General features: G+C 40.7%; 1 protein-coding gene across 2 annotated transcripts; it reads right to left on the reverse strand.

The window, feature by feature from the left end:
- Nucleotides 1-69: 69 nt before the first annotated feature.
- LOC106599662 (vacuolar protein sorting-associated protein 4B) lies at nt 70-20,721 on the reverse strand. Of its 2 annotated transcripts, XM_014190947.3 has the most exons (13): nt 20,544-20,721; nt 19,453-19,564; nt 10,013-10,113; nt 8,320-8,431; nt 7,779-7,929; nt 7,597-7,655; nt 6,300-6,419; nt 5,882-6,038; nt 5,513-5,661; nt 5,320-5,401; nt 3,022-3,241; nt 2,131-2,271; nt 70-1,983 (listed from the first exon to the last, which is right to left on the reverse strand). In XM_014190947.3, exons 1-13 carry the CDS (start codon nt 20,562-20,564, stop codon nt 1,882-1,884), a joined length of 1,527 nt encoding a protein of 508 aa, XP_014046422.1. In that variant the 5' UTR covers nt 20,565-20,721; the 3' UTR covers nt 70-1,881. The 2 variants fall into 2 exon arrangements, with proteins under 2 accessions (XP_014046422.1, XP_014046425.1); XM_014190950.3 differs by lacking the exons at nt 10,013-10,113; nt 19,453-19,564; nt 20,544-20,721 and adding an exon at nt 9,444-9,686.
- Nucleotides 20,722-22,681: the final 1,960 nt, after the last annotated feature.

Consider the following 22,681-nt stretch of genomic DNA (forward strand, 5'->3'; position numbering starts at 1 on the left):
GAGATTGGCATTTGTGCAGATTCCTTTGAATCCTCCACCTGGAACTTGAGACAATACTTTACAAATATGTAAAATCTTAATATTACTTTTATTTACATATGCATGGCAAAGAAATTCTGATTCTGACTTTTCCACTCACTGATATACCGTATCATTCTCTACACATGTTTTACAGTAAAGTGAAGACCACACCAAAGACGTCCCCAACACTTTGAAATTCTTAAGAATACCAACACAAAGAGCAGAGATATACAACCTCTAAAAGCCAGTTTACATGAAATGTGCAAATATATATTTCATAGCATCGATGACAAAATACACAATATACCTGTGTCTTACTGGATATCAACTTCCAAATAAAAAAATGAACCAAACAAAAAAACGATGTATATGATCTTGCTGCTAGTTTAGAAGGCACATGGTGCGCATTGCCACTTAAAATGGCCACATCTTAAAGGTAGTAAGCAAGTACCTGCATTCCAATGCAATAACAAAAAGGACATGATGCCATGAGGGTGTTCTTCTGTGCCTAAAATGCCAATTTCAGGCTACCTACAAAATTCCATTCACACCAAAATATCAGTCGCGTTGTTTCTTCAACACTGTTAGACAGTTTGACTGGATCTCAGTACGGCATCGTTTCTTTCTAGTAGTTCTTGTTAGGAAGATCAGCAAAAGGGTTACACGAGGGAAATATGTAGGGTGTGTGGATGGTCAGGAAAAAAAGTATTGAATCCTTGACTATATTATAAAGGTTTTTCTGGTCCAGTAACTTTGGTGATTCTGGCAGTTTGAATCATAATGACAATGAACAAACACAGAGTAGCCTTTCTTCTGTCCCAAAGGCACCTTCCATCCAGAGTGTGTAAATTATTCTAACCATAGCTGAAGCCCCACAAATGTCTGTATGTAGAATGACATACGTACAGATGCAGGATCTTAATTTGATCAGTTCTTCAGAGCAGGAAAATAATCCTGCAGCAACAGGTGTTGATACATTTTCCTTAGGGCAAATCAAATGACATTTTAAAGTGGAAATTACAAATTGAGAAGCATTTTTAAACCTTGAATACACCAGAAGTTTGCATTTCCTGCAACAGAGTGATCAAATTAAGATACTACACCTGTACATTTGCTGTGCTTCAATTATCCAAACCAATGTAATTCTCATCACCTTGAGACTACGTCATAAATTCCACCAATAATATTTGAAAAATATCCTGTGCAAGCACAACGGCATGCATTGTTAGTTTCATTCTCTTCAGACCAAAGAGCTATACATCTCCATAAACTATCTACTATAAAAGGATATTCATATCTTATTTGTACAAAAAGCAGTGGAATGTATGGGTACACTGAAAAATGAGGTGCAATTTGATTGAAGAAAAGTGGATGGGTACTTGGAAAATTAGCTCAGATATTTATTGGGCAAGTTAAATAAGCACTCTACACAAAGAGAAGCATTCTAATTTTGTTAACATGCTTGTATCGGCAACTTCCAGATCAAACTCCCATTGACTTCAAAGCATGATGTATGCAAATGCTCGAGTTGAGCATTGTTTACATATTAGGATTCAGCCCAAGGTGCTGCACCAATGGTCCTAATTGCCATGTAGCTTTCCATTCACCAATCAAGTCTACCTCAGACATGTGAAGAGATCCATAATCCTTTAGACATGGGGAGCATCTAAGAAAATACCAGTCTTTGTTTAACCCCTTGTGGCCAATAGACAAGCTCAGTCGAGCTATATTTCTATTAGTAGAGCAGTCATGTGATAAGCCAACAGAGCCTGACGGGGAGAGTGGGAAAAAGACGGAGAGGAGAGAAGGAACACTTGACCATCAATAATATTTGCTTTGGTTCGGCTCAAATGACCCAATTTAGCCCTCCTGTCCAAAGTCCTCTGTGAATTTTCTCAGTTTGTCCAAATCCTGATCGTTGACTGTTGGCTTTGTGCTGGTCAGGGACCTCAGCATATCAGACTGCAAAGAATAAAAATAGAGACATGATCAAAAGGTTATTCAACAGTCTTGTTTTCCCAGAAACATTACCATTGAGGCGGGGAAACGGATAACTGAATAATATTAATAAAGTATTATTAATAACTGAATTATTTTTTACACACTCACCATACAAACAACTGGCTCACATAGCTTTTCCCCAGGGACTTCCATCCATGTCATCTCGATGCCGTTCGGGTCTCCTGGGGAGCATGGGGTCAAAAGGTCATCTACCACGATGTTGGGGTTGTCTCTCGATGGCCCTCGTACCTTCAATAACAATGTAATTTGCAGTGTTACAAATTAAACTCAACAGCTGCACCGTTGAGAGCATCTTGACTGGCTGCGTCACCACTTGGTATGGCAAATGCTTGGCATCCCACTGCTAGGCACTACAGAGGGTAGTGCGTACAGCACTGGGGCCGAGCTCCCTGCCATCCAGGACCTCTATACCAGGCGGTGTCAGAGGCCCTAAAAAGCTTCAAAGACTCCAGCCACCCAAGTCATAGACTGTTCTCTCTGCTACAGCACGGCAAGCGGTACCGATGCATCAAGTCTGGAACCAACAGGACCCTGAACAGCTTCTAACCCCAGGCCAAACACTGCTTAATAGTTAACCAATAGCTACCCCAACTATCTGCATTAACCCTCTTGACTCATCACATACGCTGCTGCTACTGTTAATTATCTATCCTGTTGCCTAGTCACTTTATCCCTACCTATATGTACATATCTACCTCAATTACCTCGTACCCCTGCACATCGACTCGGTACTGGTACCCTGTGTAAATACACAATGAGTAACAATAACATGGCTATTTATTCCTTGTGTTATTATTTTTTTATTATTTATATTTTTTTCCTCACTGTGTTGTTGGGAAGGGCCCGTAAATAAGAATTTCCCTGTTAGTCTACACTGGTTTGTTTATGAAGCATGTGACAAATAAAATTTGATATAAAGATCATCACTGAAGAATAAATAGACAACGTTATTCAATGGTCGTCATTATGGAGACGTACCCGCTTGAAGTGAGTGGCTGATTGAACTTTTCTGACTGGTTGCATAAGCGCGTCTCTGACGATGACACTGACGTCAGCCCCTGAGTACCCGTCTGTCTTCTTTCCCAGGGTGACAAAGTCAGAGTCGTTGAGGCTGGTGGGGGTGGCGCCCAGGTGGAGCTTGAACATGAAGGTGCGGGCGTGTTCCTCTGGCAGGGGGATGTAGATCCTCTTCTCAAACCTGAGATAATTAAGGATGAGTTGTACTGAATGTATCACACATACTCTACAGGAAGAAGCATACATCTACAGTGGGGGAAAAAAGTATTTGATCCCCTGCTGATTTTGTACGTTTCCCCACTTACAAAGAAATGATCAGTCTATAATTTTAATGGTAGGTTTATTTGAACAGTGAGAGACAAAATAACAAAAAAATCCAGAAAAACGCATGTCAAAAATGTTATAAAATTATTTGCATTTTAATGAGGGAAATAAGTATTTGACCCCTCTGCAAAACATGACTTAGTACTTGGTGGCAAAACCCTTGTTGGCAATCACAGAGGTCAGACGTTTCTTGGTCTTCCCTGTGGCTCAGTTGGTAGAGCATGGTGTTTGCAACGCCAGGGTTGTGGGTTCGATTCCAACGGGGGGGGCCAGTACAAAAAAGAATGCATGAAATGAAATGTATGCATTCACTACTGTAAGTCGCTCTGGATAAGAGCGTCTTCTAAATGACAAATGTAAAAATGTAAATGTAAATGTTGTAGTTAGCCACCAGGTTTGCACACATCTCAGGAGGGATTTTGTCCCACTCCTCTTTGCAGATCTTCTCCAAGTCATTAAGGTTTCGAGGCTGACGTTTGGCAACTCAAACCTTCAGCTCCCTCCACAGATTTTCTATGGGATTAAGGTCTGGAGACTGGCTAGGCCACTCCAGGACCTTAATGTGCTTCTTCTTGAGCCACTCCTTTGTTGCCTTGGCCGTGTGTTTTGGGTCATTGTCATGCTGGAATACCCATCCACAACCCATTTTCAATGAGCCTGGCTGAGGGAAGGATGTTCTCACCCAAGATTTGATGGTACATGGCCCCGTCCATCGTCCCTTTGATGCGGTGAAGTTGTCCTGTCCCCTTAGCAGAAAAACACCCCCAAAGCATAATGTTTCCACCTCCATGTTTGACGGTGGAGATGGTGTTCTTGGGGTCATAGGCAGCATTCCTCCTCCTCCAAACACAGCGAGTTGAGTTGATGCCAAAGAGCTCCATTTTGGTCTCAGCTGACCACAACACTTTCACCAGTTGTCCTCTGAATCATTCAGATGTTCATTGGCAAACTTCAGATGGGCGTGTATATGTATTCTTAAGCAGGGGGACCTTGTGGGCACTGCAGGATTTCAGTCCTTCACGGCGTAGTGTGTTACCAATTGTTTTCTTGGTGACTATGGTCCCAGCTGCCTTGAGATCATTGACAAGATCCTCCCGTGTAGTTCTGGGCTGATTCCTCACCGTTCTCATGATCATTGCAACCCCACGAGGTGAGATCTTGCATGGAGCCCCAGGCCGAGGGATATTGACAGTTCTTTTCGGTTTCTAATCGATGTTGTCACCTTCTCACCAAGCTGCTTGGCGATGGTCTTGTAGCCCATTCCAGCCTTGTGTAGGTCTACAATCTTGTCCCTGACATCCTTGGAGAGCTCTTTGCTCTTGGCCATGGTGGAGAGTTTGGAATCTGATTGATTGCTTCTATGGACAGATGTCTTTTTTACAGTTAACAAGCTGCGGTTAGGAGCACTCCCTTTAACAATGTGCTCCTAATCTCAGCTCGTTACCTGTATAAAAGAAACCTGGGAGCCAGAAATCTTTCTGATTGAGAGGGGGTCAAATACTTATTTCCCTCATTAAAATGCAAATCAATTTATAACATTTTTGACATGCGTTTCTCTGAATTTTTTTGTTGTTATTCTGTCTATCACTGTTCAAATAAACCTACCATTAAAATTATAGACTGATCCTTTCTTTATCAATGGGCAAACGTACAAAATCAGCAGGGGATCAAATACTTCCCCCCCCCCACTGTACATCCCCTACATCTACAGGGTAGGTCTGAGCAGCAACAAAAAGCTAAGAAGCAGTGCTGCTGAGTCACAGTTTTCTAACTTCAGTCCAGTGTGTTCACGGTATCCCTAATCACGTTCAATCTGAGTGGTAAAAGTGATCATACATTTTTATGGCTATGGTGTCACAGTCAAGAATCAAAGGACAAGTTATTGTGTACACTGTTGAGATGGTAGGCTAAGCCAGTGTAAGAATGTGACATTACCGTCTTCTGATAGCAGAGTCCAACGTCCAAGGGATGTTGGTGGCCCCTAGCACCAGTACACCATCGTTGTCATTCCCAACCCCTGTGGAAAAATTCTCATTAACCATTTACAACCATTTTCACTTAATATGAGCAAAACACCAATACAGTTCACTATAATATCCAGATACATATTGTTTTCTGGCTCTCTCACCCTGCATCTGAACCAGGAACTCTGTCTTGATGCGGCGAGCTGCCTCACTCTCATTCTCACTCCTGGAGCCACACAGCGAGTCTATCTCATCTATGAAGATGATGGAGGGCTTGTGCTCCCGTGCAAGGGTGAACAAGTTCTTTACCAACCTGGAGAGGAGAAAGGAGCATCAACATCAAGGTGAGCAGTATCCGGGACACAGATTAAACCTAATACTGGACTATAATAATCTATTAAATTTGCTTTTTAGTCCAGGACTAGGCTTAATATTAGGTCTAAATTACAAACAGATTAAAACAGCAGCATTGAACTTTACGCCTCTCCACAATTAATCCCCCATGTTTCCCTGGATTAAGAGTAAAATCTCACTTTTCACTCTCTCCCAGCCACTTGGATACCAGGTCAGATGAGGAGATGGAAAAGAAGGTGGAGTTGTTGGCCTCTGTGGCCACAGCTTTAGCCAGGTAGGATTTTCCTGTTCCAGGAGGACCGAAGAGTAGGATCCCCCTCCATGGCGTTCTTTTGCCTGACAGACAGAGGTTGTTGGGAGAGGTCGTGAATAACATTGGGGCAGAAATAGACTAAGCTTTTCATTTACAAATGAATGAAGGGTAATAACCAATTGACTGTATACTATGCAAGAATGGATGGATTCATTTATTTTCAGTATATTCCTAAGGCCGATCAAATGTTCCAACAGTGGAGGTTTCAGCATGTTTTTCATACATTCAAAATTGTTCTTTCATCATTTCTTCTGTGGCGATCTGAGGCAGTAACACTATGTTACCTGTGAAAAGATGTGGGAATTTGATTGGCAAAATAACAGCTTCTTTCAGGGCTTCTTTGGCTCCCTCTAATCCGGCAACATCATTCCACTTGATGTTTGGCTTTTCCATAACGATAGCCCCTGAAAAACACATCCAGTATGATGGGAACATACAAATCATTTTACAGTGAAGGAAAATTATCAGATACCTTCATGTGAAAATCTAATAATACAGTGCCTTGCAAAGGTGTTCACCCCCTTGGCGTTTTTCATATTTTTGTTGCATTACAACATGTAATTTTAATTTATTTTTATGTGGATTTCATGTAATGGACATATACAAAATAGTCAAAATTGGTGAAGTAAAATGAAAAAAATAACTTGTTAAAAAAATTCAAAGAAATAAAAAACGAAAAAGTGGTGTGTGCATTTGTATCCATCCCCTTAGCGATGAAGCCCCTAAATAAGATCTGGTGCAACCAATTACCTTCAGAAGTCACATAATTAGCTAAATAAAGTCCACCTGTGTGCAATCTAAGTGTCACATGATCTCAGTATGTATACACCTGTTCTGAAAGGCCCCAGTGTCTGCAACACCACTAAGCGGCACTATGAAAACCAAGGAGCTCTCCAAACAGGTCAGGGACAAAGTTACAGATCAGGGTTGGGTTATAAAACAATATCTGAAACTTTGAACATCCCACAGAGCACCATTAAATCCATTATAAAGAAATGGAAAGAATATGGCACCACAAAAAACCTGCTAAGAGAGGGCCGCCCACCAAAACTCACAGACCAGGCAAGGAAGGCATTAATCAGAGAGGCAACAAAGATAACTCCTTCAGGGTTATCCCTCAAAGCTTGGGATAACGGGCAAAAATATTGGGCAAAAATCCCAGTGGCTAGATGTGCCAAGCTTAGAGACTTGCAGCTGTAATTGCTGCAAAAGATGGCTCTACAAAGTATTGAATTTGGGGGGGTGAATAGTTATGCATGCGCAAGTTCAGTTTTTTTGTCTTGTTTGTTTCACCAAAAATATTTATCATCTTCAAAGTGGTAGGCATGTTGTGTAAATCAAATGATACAACCCCCCCCCCCCACCCCAAAATACATTTTAATTCCAGGTTGTAAGGCAACAAAATAGGAAAAATGCCAAGGGGGGTGAATACTTTCACACGCCATTGTAAACGAGTTAGACATCTCAACGGGATATGGTAAAGTGGAAATGAGCCAAATAACCTGTGTCACAATTTTATAGTATGTCAGTGTTGTGATACAAGAAGTGGAACTACCACAGTATGTCAGTGATATAACTAACCTGAAAGTTGGTTCTGAAACTTCTTTTTTTCTGGGTTGTCTCCTTCATCACTCTCATTCCTGCACAATAATAATCCACATAGGTTGACTCATCACATTCCAAATCACTCTGTATAACAGGCTAAACCCTCCCCACACATAGCAAAGCCTCATTCCACGCACAAAGCCTGCTCCTGCACACACCCTTTGTCATCAGCTTGGGATTCCTTCACAGGCTTGGCAGGTGGAGCCTTCTCTTTCTTCTTCAGGTATTCTTTGAGCTTCTCTGCTCTGTCCAGGTACTCAGCACACTTGGCCCTGATGCTCTGTTTGGCTTTGTCGCCCTGGGATTCATCTGGCAGGAGAGAAATGGACAAATTCTATTAAATACCATATGAAGAATCTGTTTTTATTTAGAAAATGTATGAATAAATCAATTACAGTAATCTCCCCTAGACTATATGACATTCTGTGAAATGGAAAAATGATGCATTCTGCTGATAAGTAGAAGTAGACACTGGACAGAGAACACATTCATCAGATAGGTTCCAATAGTTTTGCCCAGATACCTTTGACAGGTCACTACTGTAGTGAGATTCTAAAATGGTCCCCATTAGCCTAAATGAGACAGAGGTGGTGATATAAACAACTCCACACAAACCAATGGACTGAACAATCCAGAGACTATTACAACCCTAAAAGAAAAAAGAGCATTATGCAAATATCCCGTTGTCTTAAAGCATACATTTCACTACGTGTAGGAAGTACTGAACAGCTTGTTGGTATAAACGCAGGGCCTCGTCGTAATTCTGAGCTTTATCCTCCTGGGCCGCCTTGCTGGCCAGATCTATGGCTTTCTGAAAAACAGGGATGAGAACATTATGAAAAAACAAATTAAAAGGATTCGCTGCAAGATAAGTTTGATCTGGTCAATCAGAATTAACTCTTCGATGCAATGGCATAACACAAGCACATGCTTCTAGTTACTGTAATTAGAATTAAGTACAGTAACTTACTATATATCAAAAACATTGACCCATATGCAAGGTTTTATGTACATTTTAGTCATTTAGCAGACGCTCTTATCCAGAGCGACTTACAGTAGTAAATGCATACATTTCATGCATTTTTTTTGGTACTATGTAGAGCTACAGTTGTGTATGTGGATGTTCCATGAAGTGCTACATGGCACATGCATAGCTCAAAATGTGACCACCTGTAAGACAGAGTATGTTGCAATTTCACTTCCTACAAAAAGTTTGACTGACAGGAAAGACATGACTAAATCAAATAGGCTAATCTAATTAACATATTCAGACAGTAAACTTAGCTAACGTTAGCTATATCAACAATCAGCTCACGACACTAGCTTTGTGATTAGACAGATAGCTAGCTAATGGCAGTTAGTTAAAACATTATCATGGTACTTGGTTGCTATTCAAATTTCGGATTGTCTCGTCTTGGCCTTGTTGAGGAGGGGAGCACATTTAGAACTAAAATGAACCGGTCAATTTTGCAAGCTGCTAGCAAACGTTGAAGCTATCAAAGCAAGCGGATGTTAGTTAGCTAACCATCTTCAATCAGGCTTAAAATAACTTGATAGTAACTGCTGTCCTTTCAAGTTGGCGAGCTCGAAGCAAACAAAAAACAACAATTCCGCTAGCTAGCGTCCGAGCTAACAAGTTAGCGTATTACCGTAGCCAGATAGATAGCAATCACAGTTAGCTAACGACACTTAGAAAAAGAATAATCACCGTAGAGCTACAAATAATAGTTAGTTCGCTAACTAGTGCCATGCTAACTGGGTGGTTTGTCATTTTGCTAACTACTAGCTACTGTAGCTATCCAACGTTAGCTTTCCCAATTTACCTGTAAATTGTTGTTGGCAGCCATATGATTACTTGTAAAAAAAAATTAAACAATGCAACGAACAGGCCCTTTATTTGTTAATACTTAAATCGCAGCCCGTCAAAGTCGATATTCAAGCCTTTTATCAGATCTTTGAATAACTATACATTAAATAAATACAAAATAATACACTTCCGCGTTATGAGATACGGAGTTGATTCTCTTAGAATTCTCACGTGACCGGGGAATGTCCCCGTCATTCATAGACGCACCCATATCTGTGTGGCAATACAATGTTGTAGAGGGATGAAATGTCAAATGTGTAGGATTAGGATCATGTTGACATGTGAAGGATATGCACAATGCAGAGGGCACATCTCCTATTAGCTATATCCTTACCTCCACAGAGTTGCCAGTCAGATTAATGGTAAAATGTAAATCCAATTAGCCTGACATAGGCCTACACTGGCATTTACATTGGACCATAGAATTAGGAATTCGTAATTTAATTGAATCTCTATGCATTGGGCAACGTTAATGACCGACATTTTAGCCTAAATTGTTTATAGAATGTTCCACTGTCTAATTACCTCTTTATTTTCTATATACTCCTGTAGTTCTTCCACTCTGTCCAGGTACAGTTTACACTTTTCCCTGATCTTCTGGTTGCCCTCTTTACCCTGTGGTTCACCTGAGGAGAGGAGTTAAGTTGTTGACGGTTACACAGGTTATTGTAGTTTCGGCCTGATGACTCAAACGGAATTCTTCCACTGCTCTTTGTTCGCTACATATTTTGTGGTGATGTCAAAATGAGTGGTGTTGTACAAAATAAAGTCATCAGTGATTGGATCATCTCTAACCAATCAGAGTATCAAAGCCAATGACACATTTCCAAAACCAGCTTTATCCATGTGTGTTCTGGCTCTGACCCAAACCCATTGTTTTCTGGGACCAATAAGAATGGTTAGAATGTGTTCGCATTCTAGAGATCCTAGGGGAGATACTCAGATCCACTTTTGATATTCTGGATTTCCCCTGATTATCTGTGGGTTAAAATGGAAATAAAAGTATTATCTGAGTTTTTCAGGGGCGAAAGACACTGTCTACCGGTGGGTTAGATATAAATAGCTTTGCTAACGGTGTCCCCACAGCCTCCTGCCTGCAGTGTATCGTGGTCCTCCTAGCTAGCAAGCTAGGACACAGTGTCCTTCGCTCCAGCCTGCAGAACTCCTGACCTTGCCGTCGTTAACAGATGAACAGAACTGCGGGAAGGCAATGCCTGACAGGTGGGGGCAAAGGACACTGTCTACCGGTGTTCTAGATACTCTACCGGTGTTTTAGCCGTTGTCTTCTTCTGTGGGGTTTATCAGCGGTTGGCATCCAACGTCATGGTGCATTACCGCCACTTACTGTACTGGAGTGCCCCCTTTTCCCACCTGTGTACCGGAGTCCTTGCTTAAAAATGGACCAATAGAAGTATAAAGAGGGGGTTCCTGCAGATTTAGGAATACCTTCATGCAGGAACGATCCGAATTGCTGCCACAATTGCAACCTTCTCCCAGAGCAAGGAGTTTGGGTAGCCAGACAAAGGGTAGGCTGCACATCACATGATAATCCCTGACATGCCAATATCCATCCTTCCTCTCTGTGTAGGCTACTACTGCTAAATACTCCCCTTATGGCTAGCACCGTCTCCAGTTATTTTTGAATCTCCAGCTAAATTATTTCCTTCAGTTTGTACATACATTTTGATACTTTGTTTACTTCATGTTTGTGTTGGCCCTTCTCGAGCTCTGCTCCTACAGATCCGTATGTGCCCACCCGCGGATGCTTGAGAAGTGTGTACCTCTTTTTCCCCAGAGTCTTGTCATTTTGTCAATTTATTATTATTTTTAAATATTTTATTTAGATTTATCAAGGGATGCTGCAGCACCCTCAGCACCCCTACTTCCCGTGGCTATGAGCCTGTCTTTCATATTGAAAATGTACCTACCGGTCTGCTTGAGAAAGGCCTTTTAATATTCTTAATATTCTGTTTCTAGATGTTTAAATAGTCTTTAGCTTGTAAAGGAGGTTTCAACCAATTAATTGGTTATGTAGCCTACACCTCTGCTTGTTGAGGCTATGGCTGTGTTCCACAGCTAAAGCGAGGCGACGCAACAACCAATGGTCATCGATTGACATACTGAGGGGATTCGATTTATCTGGCCCGGCGCCTGGTTAGGCGTGTTTTGCACCTGGTGAAAGTTGACTGCATTGGATTTGGAACCGGGCTGCCTCCTGGGTGTGAGCCAGGTTCTCTGCTCTGTCCGATGGCGAAGTCGGCTCAAAACAAAAGTGATGTAATTAAGCATGTGTAGTAATAAGTAGGATTCTGTGTTTTCCCATGCAAAAGTGATTGCTTTTGATAATAATGCTTTATCTGCCTTCCCTATGATAATTAGCTTGAAAATTCAAACATATATTTTATGGAAAAGAGGTGTATGTTTATGGACAATGCCTTATGCTGCCTTGTTAGCATCATGCATCATGACTGTGCGGTGCAGATTACTGTTTGATTTGAGAAGGATGCTCCTTCCTCACAGCTTTTGCCCGTTCACGTCACGGGCCATAGACCGGTGCTCTGCGGCTCAGCATAATCCAATCCGCCCAATGCAATAACATATGATGTGGTTAGCTGATAGGTATACTTAAAATACCTATCCAAGCGTTGTAAGAGCTGTCTGCCAAATCCTGCCGTTGGCTTTGCCCAGGTAGTGGCTCAAGGTTTACACGCTTTGCCAGTGTTCTGTAAACTCTGAAGGGGAGAGTTCTCAGAGTAGGCCACATGTTGGTAGACTGTATGTATTTTGTTTTACAGTAGGCCATACTTGTCTGTTTCCTTACTCCAAATTCCTGATTTTGGAATGTGTTCAATTTGATTTTGATTTCTGTAGACAAACATTTTTTGTTCATTGTTTATTGCCTATTTTGCTGACAGGCTATTAGCTAGGACTACTTCTACACTACAACTTCTAGGCCTACCACCATTTTTACACCTTGCCTCGTGTCTTCTTACCGTAAGACACACATTTATATTTTTACTAAACTATTTTGTTTCATATAAAACAAGTATCATTCCATACTCCATTTGGTATATCAGATCATTTTAATGCCTCCATAGCCTAGGTAGGCTACCACAAAGTGGCCATTGTTTTAGGCCTAGTCATCAGTAAGTAGCAGGCAAAATACATGCTGTAAATATGTATTTCCTGAATCAGCGTGCAAGAACAAATTGATATTCACAGACAGAGACTGGAATAGATTGCAATTGATGCCTTTCCGTCTGTCATTTGCACTGCTAGCTACAGAATTGTAATGGGATACGGTAACATGGGCAAACTCACCCCCTTGGGTAACTTGCCCCCTGCCTGTAACTCTCAGAGAAACCACTTTATGTCACAAAAATGTTTCTAACACTTTCCCTGGCTGCCACTACTCTTGGCTAATAAATCAGACTTTTACCAATACTTGATATAGGGGAGAGTGGGATAAGTTAAGCCAAAGGGGTAAGCTGAGCCACAACCATCCATGTTTCTAAACCATACCCACAATTAATAATTTGACCAAATATTTAGGAAGAGGTCATCATTTCATGGAGTCTCTGAAGGGAGAAACCACATGGAAAAAGTGATAAGCAAGTTAGGTCCCAAAAACAGATTTTCACCAAGTCAAATTAAGGTTAGAGGTTTCATGATGCTTGTATCTAAACCAAAGTAGATCATTTTATGATGGTTCCATACATCAGTTGGGGTTTCTATAAGCTTCAATTAGGTCCTAACCCTAGCATGAAAGTGCATCGTTGTAGCTGTGTGGGCTAATATAGTCAAAATGTTTGCTTTGGTTGAGCCAATGGCATGTTGAGCAAATTGAAGTGTTCGCTTCCCAGGTGTAATGCAAGGCTGGAATATGAGGCAACAACAGGGCCTGTTAAACATAATTTTTTTTAAAGTACAAGTGTTTGTTAGGTGTTAACCCTGTGTTAAAATATGCTTAAAATGACTAAAAGACAAAAAGTGATTGTGATTGTGTTGAATTATATTGGGAAATGAAGATAGACATGTTTTTTAAAAGTTGTATTTCATTCAGTACAGAAATGTGTATGTGGTTTAACTTACCCTGGCTCAATTTACCCTATAACGTTACCCGGGGTAAGTTGTGCCAAGAGCACTTTTTTTTGGACAAGCAATGTTTTCAAAACAGTAATGTTTACTTGAATTCTGATTATTTCCAGTGAAAGGCAACATCCTGAAATATATTTAGATACCGAATGATTCTGAACAAATTGCTCAATATACCCCACTTTCCGTACAGTCCGAAACATAGCAATGCAAAATTGTCAGAATGTTGAATAAAATAAAATTGAATTTAAACCGGTTGTCTGTGCGGTTGGTCCTTCAGCAGCATGAAATTTGAGACAAAAGACATACACAAGAAAGTATTGTTTACCCAACTTTTTTTAGCGTTGGCTCTGCCGTTTAAATTTCTATCACCTAGTACATGCGATTTGATTTGAAACCATGTAAGCTCTTGCAGGCTTCGGTTACATGAATGCCTCACATGCATGTACTTCCGTCTTGTGTACGTGCCTTTGCAACGTAAATGTGCGTGGCGTTGCCAACATAATTTGAAGGCATCGCCACGTTTCGTGCCAACCACTACTCTTGCTCAACTAAAAATGTAATCTATCAGGCTAATTGGAGCTCCGTACTGCATCGCCGTGTGCCGGTCAAATTTTGCAACTACGCGGAGGGCTCTGTATAGCTTTGCATTGACATGATTGATTGACAGTAAGTGGGGGGGTCCTGTATAAACACAAACTCCCTTTCTTGACAACAACTCTGCTCCGCGAAGGATGAATGCTCTGACTTCTGCGGAGGCCACATCGTAGTAAATACTGTACGGCCACAGCAGATGTCGGATTGACCATGTAGTGCCTTTTAGGCCTAGCTACATGGCCTGTAACCTGATTAGAAAATAAAGGTGAGAAGTAAGCATATGCAATGAATGCACATTACATTTTTGTCATTTTGCAGACACTCTTATCCAGAGCAACTTACAAGAACAATTAGGGTTAAGTGTCTTGCTCAAGGGCACATTGACAGATTTTTCACCTAGTCAACTCCAGGATTCAAACCAGCAACCTTTCAGTTACTGGCCCAATGCTTTTAACCGCTAGGCTACCTGCCACCCAGGGAGACCGCAACCTTACAAGCCAGAATGTTGAATAAAATTACATTTAAACTTACTCTACCGGTTGTCTGTGAGGTTTGTCCTTCATCTGCTTGAAATTTGAGATAAAATATCCACAGGAAAGTATTGTTTACCCTAATTTTGTTAAAAATGTTGAGCGGCTGAATGAAAAACCCAACAGGTAAAGTACTTTTAAATGTCATTTTATTAAACATTCTGGCTTGTAAGGAACAGATACAGTGAGGGAAAAAAGTATTTGATCCCCTGCTGATTTTGTATGTTTGCCCACTGACAAAGAAATGATCAGTCTATAATTTTAATGGTAGGTTTATTTGAACAGTGAGAGACAGAATAACAACACAAAAATCCAGAAAAACACATGTCAAAAATGTTATAAAATGATTAGCATTTTAATGAGGGAAATAAATATTTGACCCTTCTGCAAAACATGACTTAGTACATGGTGGCAAAACCCAGACGTTTCTTGTAGTTGGCCACCAGGTTTGCACACATCTCAGGAGGGATTTTGTCCCACTCCTCTTTGCAGACCTTCTCCAAGTCATTAAGGTTTCGAGGCTGACGTTTGGCAACTCGAACCTTCAGCTCCCTCCACAGATTTTCTATGGGATTAAGGTCTGGAGACTGGCTAGGCCACTCCAGGACCTTAATGTGCTTCTTCTTGAGCCACTCCTTTGTTGCCTTGGCTGTGTGTTTTGGGTCATTGTCATGCTGGAATACGCATCCACGACCCATTTTCAATGCCCTGGCTGAGGGAAGGAGGTTCTCACCCAAGATTTGACGGTACATGGCCCCGTCCATCGTCCCTTTGATGCGGTGAAGTTGTTCTGTCCCCTTAGCAGAAAAACACCCCCAAAGCATAATGTTTCCACCTCCATGTTTGACGGTGGTGATGGTTTTCTTGGGGTCATAGGCAGCATTCCTCCTCCTCCTCCTCCAAACACGGCGAGTTGAGTTGATGCCAAAGAGCTCCATTTTGGTCTCATCTGACCACAACACTTCACCCAGTTGTCCTCTGAATCATTCATATGTTCATTGACAAACTTCAGATTAGAGGTCGACCGATTATGATTTTTCACCGCCGATACCGATTATTGGAGGGGCAAAAACCCTGGTACCGATTAATCGGCCGATTATTTGTATTTATTTTTTGTAATAATGACAATTACAACAATACTGAATGAACACTTATTTTAACTTAATATAATACATCAATAAAATCAATTTAGCCTCAAATAAATAATGAAACATGTTCAATTTGGTTTAAATAATGCAAAACAAAGTGTTGGAGAAGAAAGTAAAAGTGCAATATGTGCCATGTAAGAAAGCTAATGTTTAAGTGCCTTGCTCAGAACATGGGAACATATGAAAGCTAGTGGTTCCTTTTAACACGAGTCTTCAATATTCCCAGGTAAGAAGTTTTAGGTTGTAGTTATTATAAGAATTATAGGACTATTTCTCTCTATACGATTTGTATTTCATATACCTTTGACTATTGGATGTTCTTATAAGCACTTTAGTATTGCCAGTGTAACAGTATAGCTTCTGTCCCTCTCCTCGCTCCTACCTGGGCTCAAACCAGGAACACATCGACAACAGCCACCCTCGAAGCAGCGTTACCCATGCAGAGCAAGGGAAACAACTACTCCAAGTCTCAGAGCGAGTGGCGTTTGAAACGCTATTAGCGTGCACCCGGCTAACTAGCTAGCCATTTCACATCGGTTACACCAGCCTAATCTTGGGAGTTGATAGGCTTGAACGTTCCAACAGGAATCTGTTCCAAAAAACGTAAAGTAAAAGGTTGCCAACCAACAACGCATACAAAGTAGCAACGCATACAAAGTAGCAACACATACCAACCTAGCTAACTAGCTGCCGAATAGGCATCAACTCACCACGTAACTTATTCTTAATGTTTGTCCATAGGCAAACAGACGCGAGGACAGACATTTTTCGGAATAAACGTGATGAGTGAAAAACGCAATGAAATAGACCACTCCCTACCCGGTATCTTATTCTGCCGCTATACAACTTTGTATGCGTTGTTTTTTGGAAACCTTGTTATTTACGAAGTTTTTGGAATAGATTCCTGTTGGAACGTTCCACAAATTATACCCACCCAGGTTGAAGTCATAAACAGCGCAATGCTTGAAGCACAGCGAAGGGCTGTTTGAATGAATGCTTACGAGCCTGCTGCTGCCTACCACCGCTGACTGCTCTATCAAATCATAGACTTAATTATAATATAATAAACACACAGAAATACGAGCCATAGGTCATTAATATGGTCGAATCCGGAAACTATCATCTCGAAAACAAAAGTTTTTTTCTTTCAGTGACATACGGAACCGTTACGTATTTTATCTAACGGGTGGCTAAGTCTAAATATTCCTGTTAGGCATTGATGTTTATGGTTAGGTACATTGGTGCAACGACAGTACTTTTTTCGCAAATGCGCTTGTTAAATCAACACCCGTTTGTCGAAGTAGGCTGTGATTCAATGAAAATTAACAGGCACCGCATCGATTATATGCAACGCAGGACACGTTAGATAAACTAGTAATATCATCAATCATGTGTAGTTAACTAGTGATTATGTTAAGATTGATAGTTTTTTATAAGTCTAATGCTAGCTAGCAACTTACCTTTGCTTCTTGCTGCCCTCGGGTAACAGGTAGTCAGCCTGTTAGTCCTTGTGGAGTGCAATGTAAGGCAGGTGGTTAGAGCGTTGGACTGGTAACCAAAGGTTGCAAAAACGAATCCCCCCTGAACAAGGCAGTTAACCCCCGTTTCTAGGCCGTCATTGTAAATAAGAATGTGTTCTTAATCGGATTTGCCTAGTTAAATAAAGGTGTAAAAAAAAAAAAAAAAAAAAATTAATAGGCAAATTGGTGGCCAAAAATACTGATTACCGATTGTTATGAAAACTTGAAATCGGCCATAATTAATCGGCCATTCCGATTAATCGGTCGACCTCTACTTCAGATGGGTATGTATATGTGCTTTCTTGAGCAGGGAGACCTTGCGTGTGCTGCAGGATTTCAGTCCTTCACGGCGTGGGTTACCAATTGTTTTCTTGGTGACTATGGTCCCAGCTGCCTTGAGATCATTGACAATATCCTCCCATGTAGTTCTGTGCTGATTCCTCACCGTTCTCATGATCATTGCAACTCCACGAGGTGAGATCTTGCATGGAGCCCCAGGCCGAGGGAGATTGACAGTTATTTTGTGCTTCTTCCATTTGCGAATAATCGCACCAACTGTTGTCACCTTCTCATCAAGCTGCTTGGCGATGGTCTTGTAGCCCATTCCAGCCTTGTGTAGGTCTACAATCTTGTCCCTGACATCCTTGGAGAGCTCTTTGGTTTTGGCCACGCTGGAGAGTTTGGAATCTGATTGATTGATTGCTTCTGTGGACAGGTGTCTTTTAAACAGGTAACAAACTGAGATTAGGAGCTCCTAATCTCAGCTCGTTGCCTGTATAAAAGACACCTGGGAGCCAGAAATCTTTCTGATTGAGAGGGGGTCAAATACTTATTTCCCTCATTAAAATGCAAATCATTTTATAACATTTTTGACATGCGTTTTTCTGGATTTTGTTGTTGTTATTCTGTCTCTCACTGTTCACATAAACCTACCATTAAAATTATAGACTGATCATTCATTTCTTTGTCAGTGGGCAAACGTACAAAATCAGCAGGGGATCAAATACTTTTTTCCCTCACTGTACATGACTTTCAGGCATTAGTTTCAGGCTGTATATACAAATTAATTTTGTATTACAGCCTGATTAATCAGACTAGTCCAGGGCCAACTCAGTCATGACTTCCATGGTCAGCCAGTCCAAGAAGATTAGTATTCGACCCAAAATAAATATATAATAAAGGAAACTAATAAAAAGCATGATCAAACTAAAGATTCAAAATCAATTGAAAGGCCTCATCGCCACCAAACAAACCAGCAGCCTCACAACTCTCCCAGGTGGGACACCAACTGACAACAGAGAGGAAGAGGCAAAGTGAGAGGGTCGACTCCGCCCAAAATCTGTTCACTCTGATTAAGTGTTATAGAGTTAAGCATACCAAGTGAAGTGTTTTTGTTTGGGGAGCAATGAGAGAGTGTTGAATTTGGTCAAGATTAAAGTGAATTGCTATTTTGATAGGTGAGGCTTATTTGATTGAATAGAAATTGTATAATGCTTAGGTTGTTACAGGTGTATTGATATGTTTTTCTACAAAAGATAATTGGCTAGCTAGAATGTTCCCACCTGATCTCGTCTCCTTCCCGATAGCTGGATGCCCCTTTGATTTATTTATTAAATAAAAATAAATGTTTCAACTGTAGCCATGTGGCCAACATCCACATGCCACATTTTTACCAAACTAAGATTTTTTTGTGTCAGCAGTTAGACATTTTGCTAAAGGGGGTCTAGTTGCCCCAAATTACCGTAGGTGATGCTCCATACCCCTTACATCTTGGCTAGTGTAAAGTTCAGCAATACAAAATGTGTATTTAATATCTTTCCGATTTTTCTCTGTTTTTTTTGAGAACCATATGCAACTGGATACAGACATTTATAAAATACACTATTCTTCCAAATCAAGAATTAAGAAAGTATCGCCAAGAACAGGTTAGTTGAAAAATTCCTTGCTGAACTTAACACTAGCCAAGCTATAACGGGTTTGGAGGATCAGATCCCATTACAATTCTATAGCTACTGAACAGCATGTCCTGTCCGTATGACATTTGGTCCATTTCTTCAGGAGCGATGGTTACATACGTTTTACAATGTGCAGGAAGCACTTGACAGCGTGTTGGTAAGATTTGATAGCCTCCGTGTAGTTCCCAGCCTGGTCCTCCTGGGAGGCTTTCTGTGCTACAGCTATAGCTTTCTGAAATGAGAGTGTGAGAAGGATGAGTTGGGCAGAAAGGAGTGGTAGAGAGAGGGATGAGTTGAGCAGAAAGGAGTGGTAGAGAGAGGGATGACTTGGGCAGAAAGGAGTGGTAGACAGAGGGATGAGTTGGGCAGAAAAGTGTAGGAGAGAGGGAGGAGTGTGGCAGAAGAAAGTAGGAGGAGTTGGGCACTGCTGCTACTCAGTCACAGCATCATTCACTGTCACTGTTCATCACACAGTCTCCTATTATGTCTACATTCATTGCTTCATTTGAGTGAGACATTTTTGTCATTTAGCAGATGCTCTTATCCAGAGCAAGTTTGGTTAAGTGCCTTGCCCAAGGGCACATCAACAGATTTTTCACCTAGTCGGCTTGGGGATTCAAACTAGTGACCTTGAGGTTACTAGCCCAATGTTCTTAACCTTTAGGCTACCTGACAAGACAGACTCATAACATTCTTATGCTCTGATTAGATCATGGAATACATGGGGATGGAGCATCAGCATCACAAGCCACTACCGAATTTCTCTTAGCTGTGTTAAAGTGAAACACTATTTTAAGTGGCTCGCAATGGCTTTATTTGGCTCTGGAACAAGCTGTTGTCCAGCAGATTTATCTCAAATGTGGGAGCTCATCTTTGTTAATGAAACCAACAGCTGTAGTGTAGCGATTGCATGGACAGTACAAATTCACAATAGACCTTCTCTTTATAACATACTGTACTATTTTAGTTTGTTTGAATGTAAGTTAACAAGTTGATCAGCTTCTCAAAAGTGACAACACAGCACTAATACAAGAAACACACGCTTGACTACAGTTCTATGATGACACTGGCCCCAAGACGGCTTGACAGTCTCACTCTGACAAGTGGAATCAAACTCATAGGCCCATAAACATCCACTACTAATTTACAAGAAAGCATAGATGTGTCTACCAAGATAAAGTCCTATTTAAATGAATAGTCAGTCACTTTACCTGTAAATTTGTTGGCTCCATGGGAAGTTTTCAGGCAGTCAGTTGCTACTGAGAACCAACACAGTCTGAGCCCCTTGATATTTCTGTTTCGTTTACCCACCCAGCCATTAACTTGTTGCTTATCTCACAGGCTCGTCACAGCAGACATGCGTCTGAGAGACTTTCCTGTAGAAAAGAATGACAACAATGCTGAGGGCTGAGACTGAGACCCGCCTGCCTGTGAGTCATAATGACAAGCTTGTTATGCAAGTATAGTCAACAGTCCAGGAAAACATTCACAGTAGGATAATAGGCTAACATTATTAACCTTATTAGCTTTCTCCCGTATCTGTCCTTTATGCAAAGGGGAAGTTTAAAACTCCCCTAGAGGGGATAAAACAGAGAAAAAAGTCAACATCAAATCCAAATAAAGTGCCAGGGTAAAGGAATGTAGTAATCAGTGGTGTAAAGTACTTAAGTAAAAATACTTTAAAGTACTACTTAAGTAGTTTTTTGGGGTATCTGTACTTTACTTTACTATTTCTATTTTTGACAACTTTTACTTTTACTTCACTACATTCCTAAAGAAAATAATGTACTTTTTAATCCATACATTTTCCCTGACACCCAAAAGTACTCGTTTCATTTGAATGCTTAGCAGGAAAGGAAAATGGTCCAATTCATGCACTTATCCCTGGTCATCCCTACTGCTTCTGATCTGGCGGAATCACTAAACACAAATGCTTCGTTTGTAAATTATGTCTGAATGTTGGGAGTGCACCCCTGGCTATCCCTAAATAAATAAAAAAACAAGAAAATGGTGCCGTCTGGTTTGCTTAATATAAGGATTTATAAATGATTTATACTTTTACTTTTGATACTTAAGTATATTTTAGCAATTCAAATTACTTTTGATTCTTAAGTATATTAAAAACCAAATACTTTTAGACTTACTCAAGTAGTATTTTACTGGGTGACTTTCACTTTTACTTTAGTTATTTTCTATTAAGGTATCTTTACTTTTACTCAAGTATTACAATTGGGTACTTTTTCCACCACTGGTAGTAAGTACATAATATTTTTATTTTACCCTTATTTTACCAGATCTACCGGTGTGAGGTCATCAACAGCAACAGGATTAAACACAGCGAGTGTCCTGATCTAAAACATGATATAGAAGCTCCTGTTGCCCTGGGATGTCAGGGATGTGACACTGCAGCAGTGCTGTGTGTTTTGTGCTCGGGAGTGCTGTAAATTGCCCTCTTGTCAGACTCGTGGTGTAGATCTCCACAAGGTGTCGCTCTAGGACCAGTGGTTTGTGATAATGATGGGAACTCGATGCCTCAAGTGTTTTTTTTTAGGTAGACTACTGCCTGTCCTGTAGTATGGGTAATGCAGTTAGTGAATATTGTACTTGCAAAGAATAGTCCACAGTGGGAGAAGATAGGACATATTATCTGAACAGCACATTATTTATGTTGCCCAATTGAATAGATAAACCAAATGTGTAATTTGACTAATTCTGTAGGGGATAGAATCTGTTGATAATCCACTATGTTCAGACCCTGCACATATTCACTAAACCTGGCACTGGAAATAGCAAAGGTATGCAGGAGAAGGGAGTGTGTCTCTGGATGAATCTGGGTTGGGTGTGGCTCAGTATGGCAGTCTGTTTTTGGATGGGATTGATGGATTTTTTTTTTAACATTGCCAGTTACATTCCAGTTTTTCTCTCTGTCAACAATTGTTCATGCAGTCTATTTTATTTGAAGCAAATCAAATCAAGACTCAGTGGTTCCCTGCAACTGTCATATAACTGTTTTGCATTAGGCCACTATAATTAGACTATACAATCTCACATTTTATTGTGAAACAAATCAGTGGTTAGTTGAAGGTTGGCCATGATTCAGGAATCACAACGATCCGTTAAATGACCGCTGTATTTTGAAATAATTGCACCAAAAAATATCTGTGAGCTGGTGTCAAAACTTTGTCTCCAAAAATGTCTAGTGAAATATTTTCTTGCGTTACTGATACTTTTTCTACTTTGGCTTGAACGTGATTCAATACGGGATAATTTATAGAGAGACTTCTGGCCCCAAGTCAAGTAGGGCCTAGGCTATAACTCACTGGTGACACCCAATGACTGTATTGACACT

This window comes from Salmo salar, chromosome 03 (genome assembly GCF_965601325.2).
Source record: "Salmo salar chromosome 03, fSalSal1, whole genome shotgun sequence".
NCBI lineage: Eukaryota > Metazoa > Chordata > Actinopteri > Salmoniformes > Salmonidae > Salmo > Salmo salar.